Genomic DNA, 19549 nt, shown 5'->3' with positions numbered 1-19549 from the left:
CTTAAAATCAGCAAAGGAGAAACCAATTAGTGTCAAATATTTAAAATGCACTGAAATTAAATAGTAAAAGGCCTAAAGAATATTAATAAAAATCCTATAAATAGAAACTAAATTAATCAGCCTAACTCAAGCATGGGCCCTCCAGGTGTTTTGGACTCCAACTCCCACAATTCCTAACAGCCTCAGGCTGAGGAGGGAAAGGAAGGGGCCCGAGGCTGTTAGGAATTGTGGGAGTTGGAGTCCAAAACACCTGGAGGGTGCCCACGCCTGGTCTAACTCCTACAAGAAACCATCTCAATATAGATGTAAAAGGCTGCACTGTAAATTTGACAACTCGAGTCAACCAGTCAGCATGGAAGTATTGTTTTGGGTGCATTCACTTGGCAAGCAGAACTTGTACATCATCAGCCCTTAATAACTAGGATGTACCCTGAACATTAGTTTAAAAAAAACTTCAAATCTGAATAAAGTCAAGACCTCCAGATTTCCTTATGATTTATTTGTACATTATTACATTCATGTTGAATGGCAGTGCGTTCTTTTAAGCTGAAAAGATCACCATACAAATTTGAAACACATCTTTAAAAATGCCTGGCTCCTCTGATTGTTGATTTTTCCCCCTTCCTGTCCTAGTCCTCCTGAATCAGATACCTGGGACTTCTGGAGAAGGGCCTTCTTTGCCTTCAGGAAATGCTGCTGAAGAGCTGGCTAAAGCTCGGCAAATGGTGAACGAGATGAGAGACCGCAATTTTGGCCAGCAGCTGAGAGAAGCAGAAAAAGAGAATGGAAAAGCTCAGAATTGTAAGAACTAAAAACTGTGCAGAGATGCTGGGATGGAAATGGCTCTGTTGAGATATGCTTGGATAGTGGAGAATTGTTGGAACCTTTTGAGATGGCCTGAAAAGTTGTATTATTATTATTTGAAACACAACAAGATGAGTCCACAGCAGACAAGATCACTCTGCTGGCTGTTGTATTGGATTACACGTCGGACACTTCCCAAGTGTCTAGGACTGTGTCATGTGTCGGAAAATAATGTGTGCAGATCCCAGTAAGGTGTCCTTCTGCAGCTGGCAGATGGTAATTTTGTCAGCACCTATTGTGTTTAAGTGCAGGCCAAGGTCTTTAGGCACTGCATCCAGTCTGTCGATCACCACTGGGACCACCTTTACTGGCTTGTGCCAGAGTCTTTGCCGTTTGATCTTTAAATCCTCATATTGAGTCAGCTTTTCCAGTTGTTTCTCTTCAATCCTGCTGTCACCTGGGATTGTAACATCAATCCCAGAGCCATACTTTGTTTTTTAACATAATCGTGAGGTCAGGAGTATTATTATTATTATTATTATTATTTGGCACACAACAAGATTAGTACACAGCAAACAAGATTACTATGCTAGCTTTTGTATTCGATCACACATCAGACACTTCCCAAGTATCTAGGACTGTGTGATGTATCAGCGAATAATGTGTGCAGATCCAAGTAGGGTGGCCTTTTGCAGCTGACAGATGGTAACTTTGTCAACGCCAATTGTTTTTAAGTGCAGGCCAAGGTCTTTAGGCACTGCACCCAGTGTGTTGATCATCACTGGGACCACCTTTACTGGCTTGTGCCAGAGTCTTTGCAGTTCAATCTTTTAATACTCGTATCGTGTAAGCTTTTCCTGTCATTATTATTTTATGGTTATGTTTATCTGCACCCCACTTTATCTCTCCCAAAGGAGATTCAAAGTGGATTACATTAAAATATGACCACATAAATATACAAATATTCAAACATTAAAATATATGAAAAGATCACAATTAAAATCCATTTAAACATATTCAAAGCGAAATAATCTGGAACTGGCGTTGAAAGTAACAGCAATGAAATAGCATGAAGAAAAGAGTAGTGTCCCATATAGGCATACTTTTCATACCTTATGGAATTTAGCCTTCATTAACTTGACATCTTCCGGATGTGTTGACCTATGAGTCCCATCATCCTCAGGTCGCACAGCCAAGAGGAAGAAAAGAGTGGGATGGGAAGTATAGCTATCAAGAGCAGAAATACACATGGGATAGGAAATAGCCCAAGACCTATGAGTCCTGAGGTTCAAAAGAGTCATAAAGTAATTAACCAAAATCCTCTAGTTAAATGAGAGAAGACTTTTCAGAGTTGCTTATTGCAATCTGCCTATTTTCCTATTGTCTTGATTCTTTGCTGACAGCTGCACTCACAAACATATAACACAATGCATATTACTCTGTCACTTGATATTTGTCAGGCTATCTGTTTGCTCGTTTTAGTTTGCCAGTTTTAGTTGTCCTGTGATCTAGAGTTAGATGAGACTATAAACCTGCTCATTGGTACATCAGTGCTTCATTTATTTACATTTCTGAAATTCATTGTCACATTGAATCCTAAACAATTTTAAATAAAGATGTCTTGGAACAGAATGAGCATATAGGTATTCATGCACTCGTGTTTTCTGCCATATACCTCATCCAATCTAAAAAATGTTACAATTTTGGTTGTCCAAAACAGCTTAAAAGTAAAAAAAGAGAGCTTTTTATAATCTGTCAACTGCTATATCAAGTTTTTTTTAACTAAAATTAATATTCTACATATTACTTAAAAGAGTATATATAATTTAGGAACGATAAAGCAGGCAACCCAGAGAGAATATACATCTAATGGGTTGCTGTGAGTTCTCTGGGCTGTATAGCAATGTTCCAGAAACATTCTCTCTTGACTTTTCACTCACATCTATGGCGGGCAGCCTCAGATATTGTGAGGTCTTTGCTCACAACCTCTGAGGATGCCTGCCATAGATGTGGGCAAAACGTCAGGAGAGAATGTGTCTGGAACATGGCCATACAGCCCAGAAAAATCATAGCAACCCAGTGATTCTGGCCATGAAAACCTTCAACAACACATTATACATCTAATGCTTGTTTGGCTACAAATGACCTCTCCAATCTGAATCAATTCACAGATGAGAAATTGATCCAGAACAAGTCTATTGGCAAGATGGGGCTTAACCTTTTTTGGGTGTTTATCCTCAGCCTATCTGACTGCTTATGTTCAAGGAAGTTTCTTTTTGTTTTACTTTATACACTCTACAGTGCTGGATCGTGTAAAGAATGAACTACAGAGGCACCAAGCAGAAAACCAAGGTCTTATTAAAATTGTAAGAGATTCATTGAACGAATATGAATTGAAACTGAACGACCTTCGTGAATCTTTAAAAGAAGCAAAAGAACAAACAAAGCTGGCTGAAACTTTAAATGTCGATAATAAAATCCTCTTTGAAGATATTAAGGTAATATTGTGTTTAAAATACCCTGTGCTACACTTAATTGGTTTGTTTGGGTTTTGTTTTTGGGTTTTTTTTGTTTTGTTTTGTTTTGTTTTTGAAGTTACCCTGGACCGTGCTCTGACCTACAAGAAGCACTGCCCGAATATCAAGCAAAAAGTGGGCACTAGAAACAATATCATATGTAAACTGACTGGCACAACCTGGGGATCACAACCAGAAACAGTGAAGACATCTGCCCTTGTGCTATGCTACTCTGCTGCTGAGTATGCATGCCCAGTGTGGAATACACCTCACCACGCTAAAACAGTGGATGTGGCTCTTAATGAGACATGCGGCATTATCACGGGGTGTCTGTGCCCTACACCACTGGAGAAATTACACTGTTTAGCCAGTATTGTACCACCTGACATCCGCCAGGGAGTAGCAACCAATAGTGAAAGGACAAAGGCAGTGACATCTCTGGCCCACCCACTGTTTGGGTATCAGCCAGCACACCAATGACTTAAATCAAGAAATTGTTTTCTAAGATCTACAGAAACACTTGCTGAAACACCTCAGCAAGTGAGAGTCCAAAAGTGGCAGACTCAAACCTAGAACCTCAATCAGTGGCTGATACCAAATGAGAGACTCCCTCCTGGGCACACAGAAAACTGGGCGACTTGGAAGGCGCTGAACAGACTGCGCTCTGGCACCACGAGATGCAGAAATGGAGCCACAAAGTGGAATCCACAACATGCGAGTGTGGGGAAGAGCAAACCACAGACTACCTACTGCAATGCAACCTGAGCCCTGCCACATGCACAATGGAGGACCTTCTTGCAGCAACACCAGAGGCACTCCAAGTGGCCAGCTACTGGTCAAAGGACATTTTAATAGAATACCAAGCCTGCAAACTTTGTGTTTTGTTTGTTTGTTTGTTTGTTTCTAATGCAGTACAACTGTTTTCGTTTGCTCTTGACACGATAAATAATAATAATTGGTTTTTAAGTGTTGTTGGTCAGTTTGTAATTGAATCTCCTTGAGAGCTATCTTGAGTACCACGCTGGAACAAAAGCAACATGCAAAACATACAAAGAAAGCAAGATTACTGAGTTGCTGTGAGTTTTCTGGGCTGTATGGCCATTTTCCAGAAGCATTCTCTTCTGACATTATGCCCACATCTATGGCATGCATCCTCAGAGGTTGAGGGGTCTATTGGAAACTAAGTAATTCTCAATCCCTGAGGATGCCTGCCATAGATGTGGGTGAAACATCAGGAGAGTATGCTTCTGGAACATGGCCATACAGCCCTGAAAACTCACAGCAACTCAGTGATTCTAGCCATGAAAGCCTTCGACAATACAAGAAATGTGAGTTACAGCTCTGCCAGTCTCTGTTTTCTGATTTCCCTGCCTCTGCACGTTCATGTGTAATCTGTAAACCTTTCATTTCCTTGTCAGAAACGGACTGAAGAGATGTCTAAACAACAAAATGAGATCTTGGATGTTCTGGATTCTGCTGAAGCATCATTGTCTAAAGCAAATAGTGCATTTGTATTGCTGCAGAGGAGTAAAGAGGTATTGAAAAAGTAATGCTTTCATTCTGTGCGGGGAGAAAAAGCAACTGTATCATTGTAATGGAAATAAACTTCATTGCAAAATAATGACTTGATTTTGTAGGCAGAAACAGCTGCTGACAAAAGATGTGAAATGGAAAACATGTTTTTCTTCTCTAATCTTTTATACTTAATTTTCTGCGCTGTGCTCAAAAGCACCCAGGCATCACGATTTGTGGGGAAAGCTGAAACACGCAAAAGACAGACTATAATTTATTTATTTATTGTTGTTTTATAATATGCCTGGGCCACAGAGCAAACAAAACAATGTTTCTCTTAATATTTCAGGAATATGAAACTTTAGCTGCCCAGCTGGATGGTGCAAGGAAAGAGCTCACTGAAAAACTGAAGAGTCACTCTTTAGCAGCTAGCAAAGAACCTCTGGTAGTCAGAGCTGAAGAACATGCCATCTCTTTACAAGACCTAGCAAAAAAGTTGGATGAGTATGTTTCCTTTTTCTGCATATGAATAACTTAAGAATACTATATTACTATACAGTGTTTCCTCACTTATTGCAGGGGTTATGTTCCAGGAGCACCTGCGATAAGTGAAAAAACGCAAAGTAGGGACACCCCCTCCCCTTCCCTCCTCACTCTCTTTGCCTTTCTCTTCCTCCTCCACACCATCACCTGGGCCTCTTGCCACTGCTTGGGCCCTGCGATTGAGGAGGCGGTGGAGGTGTCATGGGCCCAAGCAGCGGCAAGAGGCCCAGACGGTGATGAGGAGGAGGAAGAGAAAGGTAAAGAGAGTGAGGAAGGAAGGGGAGGGGGCCACCTTTTGTAATGAATTCCAAGTTCAGTTGTAGGGTCCCTACTTTCTGTCATTGGAAATCAATGGAACTTACAATTGCCTAGCTTTTGGACTGTGCCCATACTTATTCTGAAAACAAAGCAAAGCAAAACAGAAGTGGGTATGGATATGTTATGATTTTGTTATCCAATTTAAGAACATGCCCCCCTTTTGATTTCATGCAAGGGTTTCTTGGAGATTTACCACTTTGATCCAGTGCAGCATAAAAAGTGTCTTACAGCATGAATTCTTCATATATGAGGAGTGTGGTGGAAGAGTGTCCATACCTTGACTGGGTCACTTCTGTTACACAAGATAAAATGGTAGTTCATAACCAGAAGTCAAATGTATAGTCAGAAATGTTCATAGAAATCACTCTGTGGGGTGCTACATTTTATATTCTGACTTTTCCCTTCATAGGATCAAAAGAAATGCCAGTAATGATGAACTAGTAGCCTGTGCCATGAAAGCTGCAAGTGCCTATGAGGACATTATTAATGCCATCAAAGCTGCAGAGGCCGCAGCCAACAGAGCAGAAGATGCTGCCAATTCAGCCGTATCAGTAAGGACTTGCTAAAATCTAATTGTAAAGGTTCCTTTGTGTCTTGACTATTAGAATTTTTATGCTCAAGTTAAGTTTGTGCATAATAATCTCTCGGGGAAAGGTTTCTAAGACCCACCTTCAGAATTAGGGGTCATAGCGATGCCCCAAAGGTATCACCTACATAAATATGAAGTTTCTCCATCCTATTACATCTTTAGTGCGCATGGGTGCTAAGAGGTAAACGGAAGTTGAACCAATATGTAGACACAGTATAGACTGGGCTGAAAAGTTCACAGCTTTATTGGATATGGTGCTAGCGCTGAATATGGCATGGCTCCAACTCATCAGTCAGCCTGCCTGCAGACCAATGCCCGGATAAGCTCAGGTTAAGTGAGCAGTAGTGAGGTACTTTAATAGCTAGATGTCGGGTTGTAGTGGGTCTACTGGTAGATTGCTAGGTGATTTGCAAGAGATCCCAGGCCTTGGAAACATTGTGTTTTTGCATTGTGGTTCTTGAGGGATTCTTGAAATCATACTCCAAATAAACAACTTGTGAATCATATCTGAATTTATCATGTCAGAAGCAACTTGAGTCGCTTCTGGTGTGAGAGAATTGGCCATCTGCAGAGACGTTGCCCAGGGGACGCTTGTGGGAGGCTTCTCTCGTGTCCCTGCAAGGGAGGCTGGAGTTGACAAACGGGAGCTCACCCCGTCTTGTAGATTAGAACCGCCAACCTTTAGGTCAGCAGTTCAGCCAGCACAGGGTTTAACCCCATTGCGCCACTGTGGCTCCATTCTACTATGCCATTTGTGCATAACTGGACTTGAGCATCCATGGATTTTGATATCCATTCGGGTCCTGAAAATTAACTACAGTGGATACAAATCCTCACTGTAGATGAAGTCACAGCATTTACAAAAGCAACAAGTACAGAAACAACAGAGTAGCAAAATATTAATTTTAAAAATTATGGACTTATCTACTGCCAAGCTATTTGCCAATTCACCTATATCAATAGTTTTCCACTACTACCCAAAAACAATGTGTAAATAAAGTCAAAGCAGGATTTTCAACACTACCAACAACAACGACAAAAGTATTATTCTCTCCCTTTGCTTTGCTGTTTCCTTAATTGATGCCTTCTCCTCTTCCCTCCCTTTAATGAGCCTTACTGTACATGGTGGACCTTAGAACACTCAGCAAAAACTAAAATAGATATTGCAGTGCTGTAGTATCTCCTACCGCCTAGATTATGAATTTTAAAAACTTTTTAATGTGTTCTACATGTGCTCTACCTTACATGGCATTACTTCATTTTCAGACAATGGAGAAGAAAGATCTAGCGGGAAGGGCCAACAGACTGAAGACCAGCAGTGGCAACCTGCTAAATCAAGCCCAGGCAGCACAAAAGACACTGCAGGGTAATTTGAAAGGCAAATCAGTGACATAGTGGTTGATCAAAGCTCTGCAAGATTTTAACACTGCTGTTCCAAGCTTTGCTTTGTTAAGAGCTGATTCACATGTTCATACTGTGAGATCTTTTTCCTCCAAAATTAATTGTGTACATGTAACAAAATTATTTACCTCAGATAAAATCAAATGTACTCTGATGCTTTGTGATTTCTACACCGGGGAGTCAGTTTTGGAGAAACGAATGTTCCTGCATGAAACCTGGGATGCTAAGATATTTGTCTGTGGACTTTGCAGCTCAAAGCCTTCTAGGACAAAGAAGGGCATCCCTGACAAATGTTAATAAAATGTAGAAAAAGATTTGGCTTGTTCAAAAACGAGTTTAAAATGCTGAGAATTAAAGTTGCGTGTGCAAGTGCGACACACCTCCCACAGCCAGCCCAAGAAGTACACTCACACATGATGTGGGATGAATAATGGCCACAACTCATTTATTGATAACAGGAACAAGGGTTGGCAGCCAAGCATGGGTCCTGGATCATGATCAGACAGCCCAATACTGCCCGATCCTGCACACACCAGGGTGCCGCCGGCACAATACCGGGCAAACGCAACTCGGCACCCCTGGGACCACCGGGCGTCCCCCCTAACCGCTGTTGCAGCTGTTGCAGGCCAAGTGCCTGCTGGGGAGCCTGGGCAGCCTTATGAAGGCTGACCAGAAAGAGGGAGAGGCCAACTCAGGCCTCATCTGCGGTGGGCGTGGTCAATTGGCTATTGGCCCCTTGACCGCCGGCGGGAATCCTTCCCGATATCAGAGGGGGCTTCTGGGAGGAAGAAGCCCCCCCTCAGGCAAGAATGGCGGTGGGGGACACCCTGCACCGCAACTTCTTTGGCCTGGTAAGTCGAGCCATGCTTTGAATCAGAGGTATGCAGCCAAATATACTTCCAGAAAACAGCAAATTACACAGAGCACATCTAAATATGTGTGATTCCCTGATTTAAACCAGAAGCGGGGCCGGGTTTTGGTCATATTTCATACCAATGTCCCTTTGGCACACATTTCCCCACTTTTTCCATTCTACCACTCACATGATATTAGGACAGATATTCCTGCTTCAAACCACAGATAAAACTCTGCCTATTGGGCATATAACATCTTTATATCACAGATACTGACCTTGTAGGGGGGGTTGAAATACCCTGTCTGTTTTTAAACAACTACTAAAACTAGTTAGCAGATACATTCCATCTAAATCCAATTGTCAGTCCAAAGAGGACCAAACTGTATTGTTGAAGGCTTTCATGACTGGAATCACTGTGTCGTTGTGAGGTTTCTGGACTGTATGGCCATGGCCTTACAGCCCAGAAAACTCACAACAACTCAAACAATACATTTTTTTAATTTTTTTAATTTACATATAATAACAACTTACAGAAGAGACAAAACACAAAACAGTGAACATTTTACAAACACATAACCCCACCACCAAGGCCTGAACATGTATAATTTCCTTCACCATGTATTCATAAAGCAACCCTTAATCGAATGTCATCTCCAAAATTCCTGACCAACCAAATTCTGTTGTTTTCCATTTTCGCTCTCTAAGACATATTTAATAAAGACTGACTAGTATGCCTCAAAATCTGACCTGTTAATTTCCCCCCTGAATACCCTTATTTCCATTGTTAGTTTGTCATTTAAAGCTACATTCCAAACTTCCCTGTACCATGCGTCCGGTGTTAGATTAGTTATTATTTTCCAGTTCTTTGCTATTATAATTCTTCCCACTGTGAGCAAAATAGTCACCAATTCTTTCTTTCTTGTTTCTACATTCAGCTTCGTGGTATCCATTAATAGTGCAACCCTAGCATCCGGCATAATATTTGATCCTATAATGTTGTTTATTTCGGTAAATATATCCTTCCAAAAATTCTTCACTTGGGGGCATTCCCACCATAAATGAAAATATGTCCCTTTGTGTTTGCCACATCTCCAGCAGAGGTTACTTTGCTTACTATCCATCTGATGTTGTTTGACTGGCGTGGTATACCATCTCCATATCACTTTGTATACATGTTCTTTTAATCTTATTGATAGGTTCTTAGCCACTCTCCAATTCAGGACCCCTTTCCAATCAAAATCTATCAGAGGCCCTAGGTCTCTCTCCCATACGTTTTCTAACATCTTCAGTCCTATTTCTTCGCCAATTAATCCATTATATATTTTCCCGATTAATCCTTTCCCCATTATTTCTTGATTTTTAAGCTTACTTAACCATTCCTCATATTTATTCAGTGCTCTACATCTGGGATTTTTGCTTAACCAGTCCTTTCTCCAATTATACAGCTGTTGTCTCTCAAACCAATTCAGGGCACCTTGTTCTTCTAACTTATTAAACTTGCCCTTCGAGTTTTGTGTCAACCTCAAACAATAAATTAACACTTATGTAAACTCCACGGATTCTTTGTATAGCTGGGACCAGAAATTGGAACCAAGTTCTGAATGTTTATTTTTCTCTATTTTCTACTCCTAAAACCCCAATTCTGTGGAAATCATTTCTCTGGTTGCAAAGTATTAGATTTTTATGAGAAGGCCACGTTTCCAAATGTGGAACTGAATTTGACTGTAATGCCTTGCAGCTACAATTCTTCCTCTTAGGGAAAGTATAGTTGGACTAAAGCAGGAAAGCTTAAGCGGAGAGTTTGTTAATAATTATATTGCTACTTCACTCTAAATTATCTTACAGAAATCAGTCCAACTCTTGACAATGTAAAGAGTCAACTTCAAGATGCTGAGCGTAAGAAGAATATGATTCAAGGAGATCTCACAGTCTTCCAAAATCAATTACAAGGGATGAAGAGAGGTAAGCAATTTGATGCAGATTTTATTCTGTATTTATTTTTTGCAGTGTCTATTTATTTATTAGAAAATAGTTTAATCAATTGGGGTGGAGAATAGGAAGAAAACGAGGAGCTGAAATTATTTATCAATGTGTAATACTGTAGACCAGTGGTTCTCAACCTGTGGGTCCCCAGATGTTTTGTCCTACAGCTCCCAGAAATCCCAGGCAGTTTACCAGCTGTTAGGTGGACTTAACACAGTACAAGGGAGGGGTTACTCTTTTTGTCCCCATTAAAAAAGAAAAAATAGATAAATGCCATCATACATCTTTGTGTATCTCTATCTTCCTGCTAGATGACATCGAAAGCATGATCACGAATGCAAAGAACATGGTCAAAAATGCCAACGATATTACTACCAATGTACTTGATGAATTGGACCCAATTAAAACAGATGTTGAAAACATAAAAAACACCTATGGAAACATGCAGAGCGCTGACTTCGACAATGCTCTGAAAAAAGCAAACAATACGGGTAATTGATTCCTGTGCTTCATTAACCTTTCCCAGCCTTTTAAAATGGATATTACCAGATAGTAGAGCTGTTCAAAAAGTTATTAACACGCCAATTTGCCCCTTGGCAAACATATTATGATTTATTGTCGAAGGCTTTCATGGCCGGAATCACTCAGTTCTTGTGGGTTTTTTCGGGCTATATGGCCATGTTCTAGAGGCATTTCTCCTGACGTTTCGCCTGCATCTATGGCAAGCATCCTCAGAGGTCTGTTGGAATTAGAACAACTGGGTTTATATATCTGTGGAATGGCTGGGGTGGGGCAAGGAGCTCTTCCCCGCTGCAACTAGGTGTGAGTGTTTGGCTAATCACCTTCATTAGCATTTGAAGGCCTCCCAGTATTAAAAAACTCTAAAATTATAACAGCTAAACAACAGAGAGGAAGAAACCAGGCACAGATTAACACCTCCCAGCAACAGGCTTTCCCAGGTTCTAGCAGGCCTTCAAATGCTAATGAAGGTGATTAGCCAAACACTCACACCTAGTTGCAGCGGGGAAGAGCTCCTTGCCCCACCCCAGCCATTCCACAGATATATAAACCCAGTTGTTCTAATTCCAACAGACCTCTGAGGATGCTTGCCATAGATGCAGGCGAAACGTCAGGAGAAATGCCTCTAGAACATGGCCATATAGCCCGAAAAAACCCACAAGAACTGAGAGATATTATGATTTGATGTTGCTAGGAATTTTCATGAACAGAAGGTACTGAAAATGCATCTGTAACTACTTGATATAGAAAAGTAATAGGAAATTTCTAGTTTATGTACATAATCATAATCTCAAATTAGAAATAACAGTGGAGAGCTTCACCTGTCCTGTTTGGGAAAACATGCAATGGGTAAAGCTCCCAAGAGTCCAATGCTGATTTTAAGACAGTTTCTATAGCCTTATTTGGTTTAAAAGTGGGCCTTTCTAACCAGTATGTTCCAATGAGGGAAACCACAGGGTGGATGAAACTTCCCTAAATATTTGTGTGTGTGTCAGGAGCGACTTGAGAATCTGCAAGTCGCCTCTGGTATGAGAGAATTGGCCGACTGCAAGGACCTTGCCCAGGGGATGCCCGGGCAACGTCCCACAAGGATGATATTTTACCATCCTTGTGGGAGGCTTCTCTCTTGTTCCCGCATGGGGAGCTGGAGCTGAGAGAGGGAGCTCATCCACACTCTCCCAAGATTCGAATCTGCAACCTGTCAGTCTTCAGTCCTGCTGGCACAACGGTTTAACCCATTGTGCCATCAGGGGCTCCTTCTCTATGTTCTAATCCTCTCTCAATGATAGAAAATTATTGGATGACCTTGGGGAAATCACATTCTTAGCCTCATAGGAAGAACACAGCAAGAAAATCCCATGAAGCACAGAATGAGAACAGCTTTATTATCATGTAGCAAAACTAATCTGTTTATTTGAGGGAGGTCCTCCATTGTGCATGTGGCAGAGTTCAGACTGCATTGTAATAGGTGGTCTGTGGTTTGCTCTTCTCCACACTCACATGTTGTGGACTCCACTTTGTGGCCCCATTTCTTGGTGGTGCCAGAGTGCAGTCTGTTCAGCACCTTCCAAGTCACCCAGTTTTCTGTGTGCACAGGGGGGAGTCTCTCATTTGGTATCAGCAATGACTTGAGGTTCCAAGTTTTAGCCTGCCACTTTTGGACTCTCACATGCTGAGGTGTTCCTGCAAGCATCTCTGTAGATCTTGGAAAACTATTTCTTGATTTAAGTCGTTGGCTTGCTGGCTGATATCCGAACAGAGAATGAGCCAAAGATGTCACTGGAGGACCTCCTTATAACAACACCAAGCGGCCAGCTTCTGGTCAAAGGACATTTAATATAATGCCAAGTTTTTAAACTTTGTGTTTTTAAAATACATTTTCAATTGTACCCCTGATTTGCTTCTGATATGATAAAAAAAATTGAGGGAGATTTTTTTTTGGTTCTAGTTCAAACGAAATTCAGCAGACATCAGTGAATTCTAGCAACTATATGTGTAAATTAAGTGACTTGCATTTGATATTTTGATTTAAAATGATCCCACTCTCTCCCCTTCTTTCAAAAATGTTGGCAACAGTAAACAACCTGACAAATATCCTACCTGATCTATTTAACAAGATCACCAGCATCAACCAACAACTTATGCCAATAAGCAACATATCTGAGAATATAAATCGTATCAGAGAACTTATCCAGCAAGCGAGAGATGCTGCAAACAAGGTGAGTGGTGGAAACTTCCATTGCTGATTCTTTTCTTTATTCTAATTTGTCATCACATGTTCACCCAGTCTCTTGATTCATATCATCTCTAACACAGGTGCCTTTAAATCCTTTGTAAATAACAGGTAGGCCAAGTCCCGTTGAGCTAGCAATAATTTTCCTTTAATGCTGTAAACTCGAAAAAGGTATCAGCTTTTTTTAATCTGTACTCTCTGCATAGATTTTGTTATATCTGGGATTCATTCAGGTAATCATTGAGATAAGTCAGTTCTGAACAGACCAGATACATCAGCTATCACTAAGAAACTCAAAGGATATGCCAGATAATTCGACCTTAATGACATTATCTCAGTTGCTACAGAAGTATTCATGTGAATAAACATTTAAGGCTGCTCTAAATGGGGCACAGTTGCTGATCGTTGTAATATTAGTTGTTGCATAGCTCTTCTGGCTATTTTCCAGCAGTTCCAGGCACTAGATGCAAAAATTTATTCCTACCTCAAGTGAGATTCTTTTTAGGTCAGAAGACTTTTTTTTATACGAGACTGCCAAAGTGAAATTTCAACCAGACAATAGCATTGTTAGCTTAGTGTAGTGCGGTTTTTCACTGAATTCTGTGCAATAGTGCCTTTCTGCTGCGGTTCCAATATGTCACCAATCATGTGGCATCAGTAGGAATAGTTCTCCTCCACTCTCCATTCTTTCTCTTACTTTTTCCCTTCCTCACCACCCTCAGCTTATTTGTCATACTGCAATTATTTATTTATTTACTTATTTACTTACAGTATTTATATTCCGCCCTTCGCACCCCACAGGGGACTCAGGGTAGATTACAATGCACATATGCATGGCAAACATTCAATGACATTGACATACAACATATGAATATAGGCAGACAAAGAGACAATTTAACATTACAACTTTGCAGCTTCATGAGTGTATGCTCGATTCCAGCCACCGGGGGAGCTGCTGCTTCACCGTCCACTTATTTTATTTATTTATTTATTTATTTCCAGCATTTCTACCCAGTCCTTCTCAACCTCCTAAGGGGGACTCAGGATGGTTTACATTTGGCATAATTTGATGCCATTAAATATAACAAAGCAATATAACAACAATTAAAACAATAAATAGAATATTAATTAAAACAATAAAAACAGTATTAACCGCCGTATCACCATTCCATATCACTTATGACACCGAGTCCTTGATGGAGTACTTCCTCATTCTTACACACGCTGCTGGAAGGTTTTATGGTGTCGTAAATTAGTTCAATTAGCTTCTCCGCATAAGGGGTACCTAAATTTCCTACTTGACAGATGTAACTGTCTTTTGGGTTGCATAGGTCAACAGCAAGCAAGACTTAATGGTCGGGAGCTCACTCCGACCCGGTGTGGCTTCGAACTCATGACCTCTCAGTCAGTAGTGATTTAATGCATCTGGCTACTAACTAGCCAGCTACTAACTAGATATACCACAGCTCAGTAATTGCAAAATTGGAGTAAAATTGGAGTAAAAATAAAAATAATGATAATGATAAAACTGAAAGACACATTTGGAAGGGCACAGAGCTGAAAAGGTAGAGTAATGTAGTTTTGCAGAATGCAGAATGAGAGACCATAGGTTGCCAGAACAGCATTATTGTGCTAATGCAAAGACATGCAATAATGAATGGTCTAAAACTGGTATGTTTCCATTCCCAATACTAATACAGTTGCAGTGAGACAGCAATCCTGAGACGTATTAGAACAATTGATTTTTTTTATTTTCCTTCTTTCTTTTTATGTATTTTTAGAGTTATAGTGATGAAGTGCAACAGGTCCCCAAGGCATTTGACACTGGTCCCTGGCAGGTTTTCGGGGGGTGACGGGAGAAATAATTGTAATTAATGGGGACAAACATCAGTGAAATGGTATTTTTGCAGCATGATTCAATCACTCCGTGGGGAAAAAAGGAGATGAGAAGAGGACAGAAGGGGAAAATGCACTTCATAACATAGGGCCATCTCAGTAAATCTTGCCCTGGGCTTGGAAAACGTTTGGGGAGCTCTATGCAGCAGCCCATCCCTCTTCCCTTCCCCAAGAATGGAAAGAAACAAACACAACAAAATTCAAGGAGCTATATTGCATGAACTCACTCTTCTTGGGATTGAAAGACCCTTCAGCAAACAAGCAGAGATTTTCAAAATAGAAGATAGCCACAAGGAAGGGCATTTGTCTTACATTCTGATAATGATCACTGTGTTTTTTCTTATTATTATGCTTTAATGTTGCTCACTCTCTCCAAGTTGCAATCATGACTCAGGTGCTTTATATTATTAAAGCAGAATAATGAAGCTGGTTTTTAGAGCTTAGATGGGGCTGCAGGTAGGAGGGTAAATATCATCTCTAAGTGGAGGTAGAAATCTGGCTTCTCTGTTGTGGTGACCAATTATAACCATTTTTTTCCTTCATAGGTTGCTATTCCCATGAGGTTTGATGGCAGTTCTGGGGTAGAGGTTCGACCTCCAGATATTCTTGAAGATCTGAAAGGCTATACTTCCCTGTCTTTATTTCTTCAAAGACCTCTCTCACGATTAGACAGTCCACAGCAGACATCTGACATGTTTGTCATGTACTTAGGTGACAAAGATGTAAGTATGTCTCATGTACTTAATCGTACAAAAGAGGTTGACAATATCTGAGTTATATGTAGTCATTGCTTAGAAATTGTGTGGACTGAAGGGTACAGGATGGGATAAGTGGATAATTAATAAGAATCATCAGAACTCTCTGGAGTATTGTAATATTACTGGTCTTTTTTTTACAAATTCACACATATTTTTCCTCCAGTGCCCCAAATCTTTGATCCTAATTGTCTACATAAATAAATTACTTTGATGTAAGTATATAAACAAATAATACTTACCTTAGGGCAGGTGAGTGTTATTTGTGTCCAAGCTTGGCACGACCTCATTTGTCCTTGCCCACAAGGTTCCATTAAGGGACCCCCTAACTGTGTCTGCTAGGCTCACTGGCTCCATCTCACCAGCTGAATCCATTCCACGTCTTTTATAGCAGTCTTGTTGGCTAGTTTAAGTGGTAAACTAGTGGTTCTGGCCCAGTTTATCTGTCCAAATGTATCTCCCTCTATGAATCATCTCGGAGATTAAGATCATCTGGATAGGCCCTGCTCTTGGTCCCACCTCTTTTGCAGGTGTGACTTGTGGGAACGAGAGATGGGGCTTTCTCAGTGGTGGCTCTGGGACACAAGCCTCTGGCCAATAGTGCTGTGAAATAAGTGTAGAAGAATTATGTGCAATAACAACCAGAACAGCCTTGACTATGTCCTCGGATTACATATTTTTAGATGTGTTTTTAATGTTTATATTATTTTTAATCTTGGTTTTAATACACATGTCTAATTTTTACTGTTTGTTAACGGAATCAAATTCCTGCCAATTGTAAAGCTGCTCCGAGTCCCCTTCAGGGTTGAGAAGGGCAGGATATAAATATAGTAAATCAATCAATCAATAAATAGGATGAGCTCAGACTCCTCTGTAAACAGACAAGAACTACACTGATGAGGCGGTATGGCCGCTGCAGAGAAAATGTGTATGGAAAGCTGAATGATCACAAGAATATTGCTGGCACTATTGCCATGAACATTAGGCCCTGAATCTGAACATTCTGAGGGCCATTCTGTGGCTATATTGGATCTGGGAGTTGTGGACGCTGCAATGGCTCCACTATAAATGTCAAATGGTATATATATCATGACTGCTGATGAAATATTTTGGGGCAAGGGATTAAATTTATCAGAAGGCTGAAAACTACAATTCCCATACTTCCTCAGGAGAGATATACTGTTTAGATTGAATGACAATCAGTTTAACCATGATGCTAAGGTTGCGTGCAGGAAGGGCACGGAAAATGGGCTCCAACTGGCTGCCACATGGCAGCCTCTCCTTTTAATCTCCTGCCAGGAAGGCTCCAGCTGATGCTGGCAGCAGTTAATGAGCAGGCAGCGGCATGCCCTGTCATCCCATCACATCCCCATCACTGAGCTGGAGTGCCCAGATGTTGCTTCCATCCCAGTCAGATGGTCAGATATGTACGCCACGGGGCCAGGATGAATTTAGGTCATCACTCCACATCCCACCCATCCTCTTTTGTGCTTTTAGTTCTATTTGATTTCAGTTTTGTGGGGTGGTTGGCATGAATCTTGGACCAAGGCACGAGTTTTGTATAGAGGTTCCCAGTTCTCAGAGGTGTGAGTCGGAGTTGGGTTGACCCAATAGCGTGGGGAAGATTTCCACATCCCTTGATTGCTAAGCAATCATGGATAGGGTTGGCTCAGCTGATATCTCAGAGCCCCTGGTGGTGCAGTGGGTTAAAACCTTGTGCCAACAGGACTGCTGACCAAAAGGTCAGCAGTTCAAATCCAGGGAGTGGATTGAGCTCCCTTCTGTCAGCTCCAGCTTCTCATGTGGGGGCCTGAGAGAAGCCTCCCACAGGATGATAAAATATCTGGGTGTCCCCTGGACAACGTCCTTGGAGACAGCCAATTATCTCACACCAGTAGTGACTTGCGGTATCTCAAGTCACTCTTGACTCGCAAAAATGCTGGTATCTCAGACCATTCCTGGGGAATCTGACACTGAGCTGAATTGATAGATCAATCAGTGAACAAGTGGGTTGAACAATGCCTGGATCCAGACCCATATGTGTACTAACCCTTAACTACAGCCGTTACCCAATAAAATTATGGCTGTTTTTCTCCAAGCGATTTTTCTTCAATCTTTATTGTCACTCAGAGCACCTCACACCTGATCAGACAATCATTTAATCTGAAAATGTGGAAACTCTATATTCTTAATCTGTTTTCCTGTCTAGAGTTCCAAAGACTACATTGGCATGGCTGTTCGGGATGGCCGTCTTATTTGTGCCTACAGCTTAGGAGGCAATGAAGCTGAAATAGAAGTTCTTGAAACAGTGTCCGATAGTGACACCAGGGATGCGACGATGGATCTTGTGAAATTTGAGAGGTACAGGACTCTGTGATAAAGACCTCCCTGTTCTTTTTTATGGACTCATATTCTGAGCTCTCTAATTATCTCACCTTTCATTTTTCTTTCTCTTTAGAATTTACCAATATGCAAAGCTGAACTACATTAAAGGTGCAACCTCCTCTTCACCATTAAATGTGGGACCTTATGAGGACAGCAGTGGGGATAATAATGTCCTCCTCAACTTGAATCCTGACAATGTGGTCTTCTATGTTGGAGGATACCCACCAGATTTTACAGTAATCTTTTTCTACGTTATGGAAATACTATAATGAGAAGGGACTTGTAAACTATCATTATATATGTTCTGTGATCTGCCCTGAGTCTCCTTCGGAGTGAGAAGGGTGGAATATAAATACAGTAAATAAATAAAAATAAATTTCACTAGTCTTAGTATAATTGCACTTGTGGTTTCTAAATTCAGGTTCCTAGATGTTGGAAAAGACCACAGTTCAAGCCTCTGGTGCATAGGAGGCAAAGCACTTCTGTTCATAGATTTCAACTGCCCAGATCTACAGCAAGCATAGTCGGGAATTTGGGGAACTGTACTCCAACAATATATGAGGATCTAAATTTGGGAACTATTGCATTATTCCATACATTCAGCAAGTAAATGCCCCCAGATATTTAATATTTGCAACTATATGGGTTAGCTTTTTGGCTTTTTTCTGTTCAATAAAAAATATTGGAATGTGGTATCCCAAATCTGGTTGCAGAGTCTGCAGTTCCTATAAAATGCAGTCCTGGAAATACAGTATTCTCTCTCCTCTCATTGCAGAGTCTCATAGCACAGCTGTGTTTACATTGAGAATTATAAAAATGATGCTGTTGTCTCTGAAAGTTGTTTTTATTCTTTCAGCCTCCTGATACACTGAATCATCCTCGGTATGAAGGCTGCATTGAATTTGACAGTTTGAATGAGAGAGTTCTAAGCCTGTACAATTTCAAGAGGACTTTTAATCTCAATACTACTTTAGTACAACCATGCAGAAGGTAAAAACACCTTAGCAACAAAAGAGTGGTGAACATCCATAAATGTTTGTATCCAGTGTATGGAAGTTGTGCAGTTGATTTTGGTAAGCATTGCCTGTATTTTTGTCTCCATCTCAAAACGCTGCACCCCAGTTTCGTCACCTGTAATGATCTGGGACAAAAGTGCCTCTCCCTTGGCATCAAAATGCTCCCACAATTCAGAAGAGGTTGCTTTCCTCTTAATCTTTTCTTCTGTGAGACTTTGTGGAC

The 19549-nt window shown here is 40.9% G+C and overlaps 1 protein-coding gene across 1 annotated transcript in view; it reads left to right on the top strand.

The window, feature by feature from the left end:
- LAMA3 (laminin subunit alpha 3) overlaps positions 1-19549 on the top strand; it is a 167718-nt gene that overhangs the window by 120844 nt on the left and 27325 nt on the right. Inside the window, exons 49-61 of the mRNA XM_067467445.1 lie at positions 634-801; positions 3106-3302; positions 4739-4855; positions 5182-5336; positions 6103-6244; positions 7549-7648; positions 10385-10501; positions 10834-11013; positions 13118-13260; positions 15716-15892; positions 18135-18286; positions 18384-18546; positions 19167-19300. Of these exons, the coding sequence (XP_067323546.1) occupies positions 634-801; positions 3106-3302; positions 4739-4855; positions 5182-5336; positions 6103-6244; positions 7549-7648; positions 10385-10501; positions 10834-11013; positions 13118-13260; positions 15716-15892; positions 18135-18286; positions 18384-18546; positions 19167-19300 (1945 nt within the window). The remainder of the gene's footprint in view (positions 1-633; positions 802-3105; positions 3303-4738; positions 4856-5181; positions 5337-6102; positions 6245-7548; positions 7649-10384; positions 10502-10833; positions 11014-13117; positions 13261-15715; positions 15893-18134; positions 18287-18383; positions 18547-19166; positions 19301-19549) is intronic.

The sequence above is a fragment of the Anolis sagrei genome, chromosome 4 (genome assembly GCF_037176765.1).
Source record: "Anolis sagrei isolate rAnoSag1 chromosome 4, rAnoSag1.mat, whole genome shotgun sequence".
NCBI classification, from domain to species: Eukaryota; Metazoa; Chordata; class Lepidosauria; order Squamata; family Dactyloidae; genus Anolis; species Anolis sagrei.
Note: the sequence above shows the minus strand (reverse complement) of the source record. Positions and strands in the feature narration are given on the sequence as shown.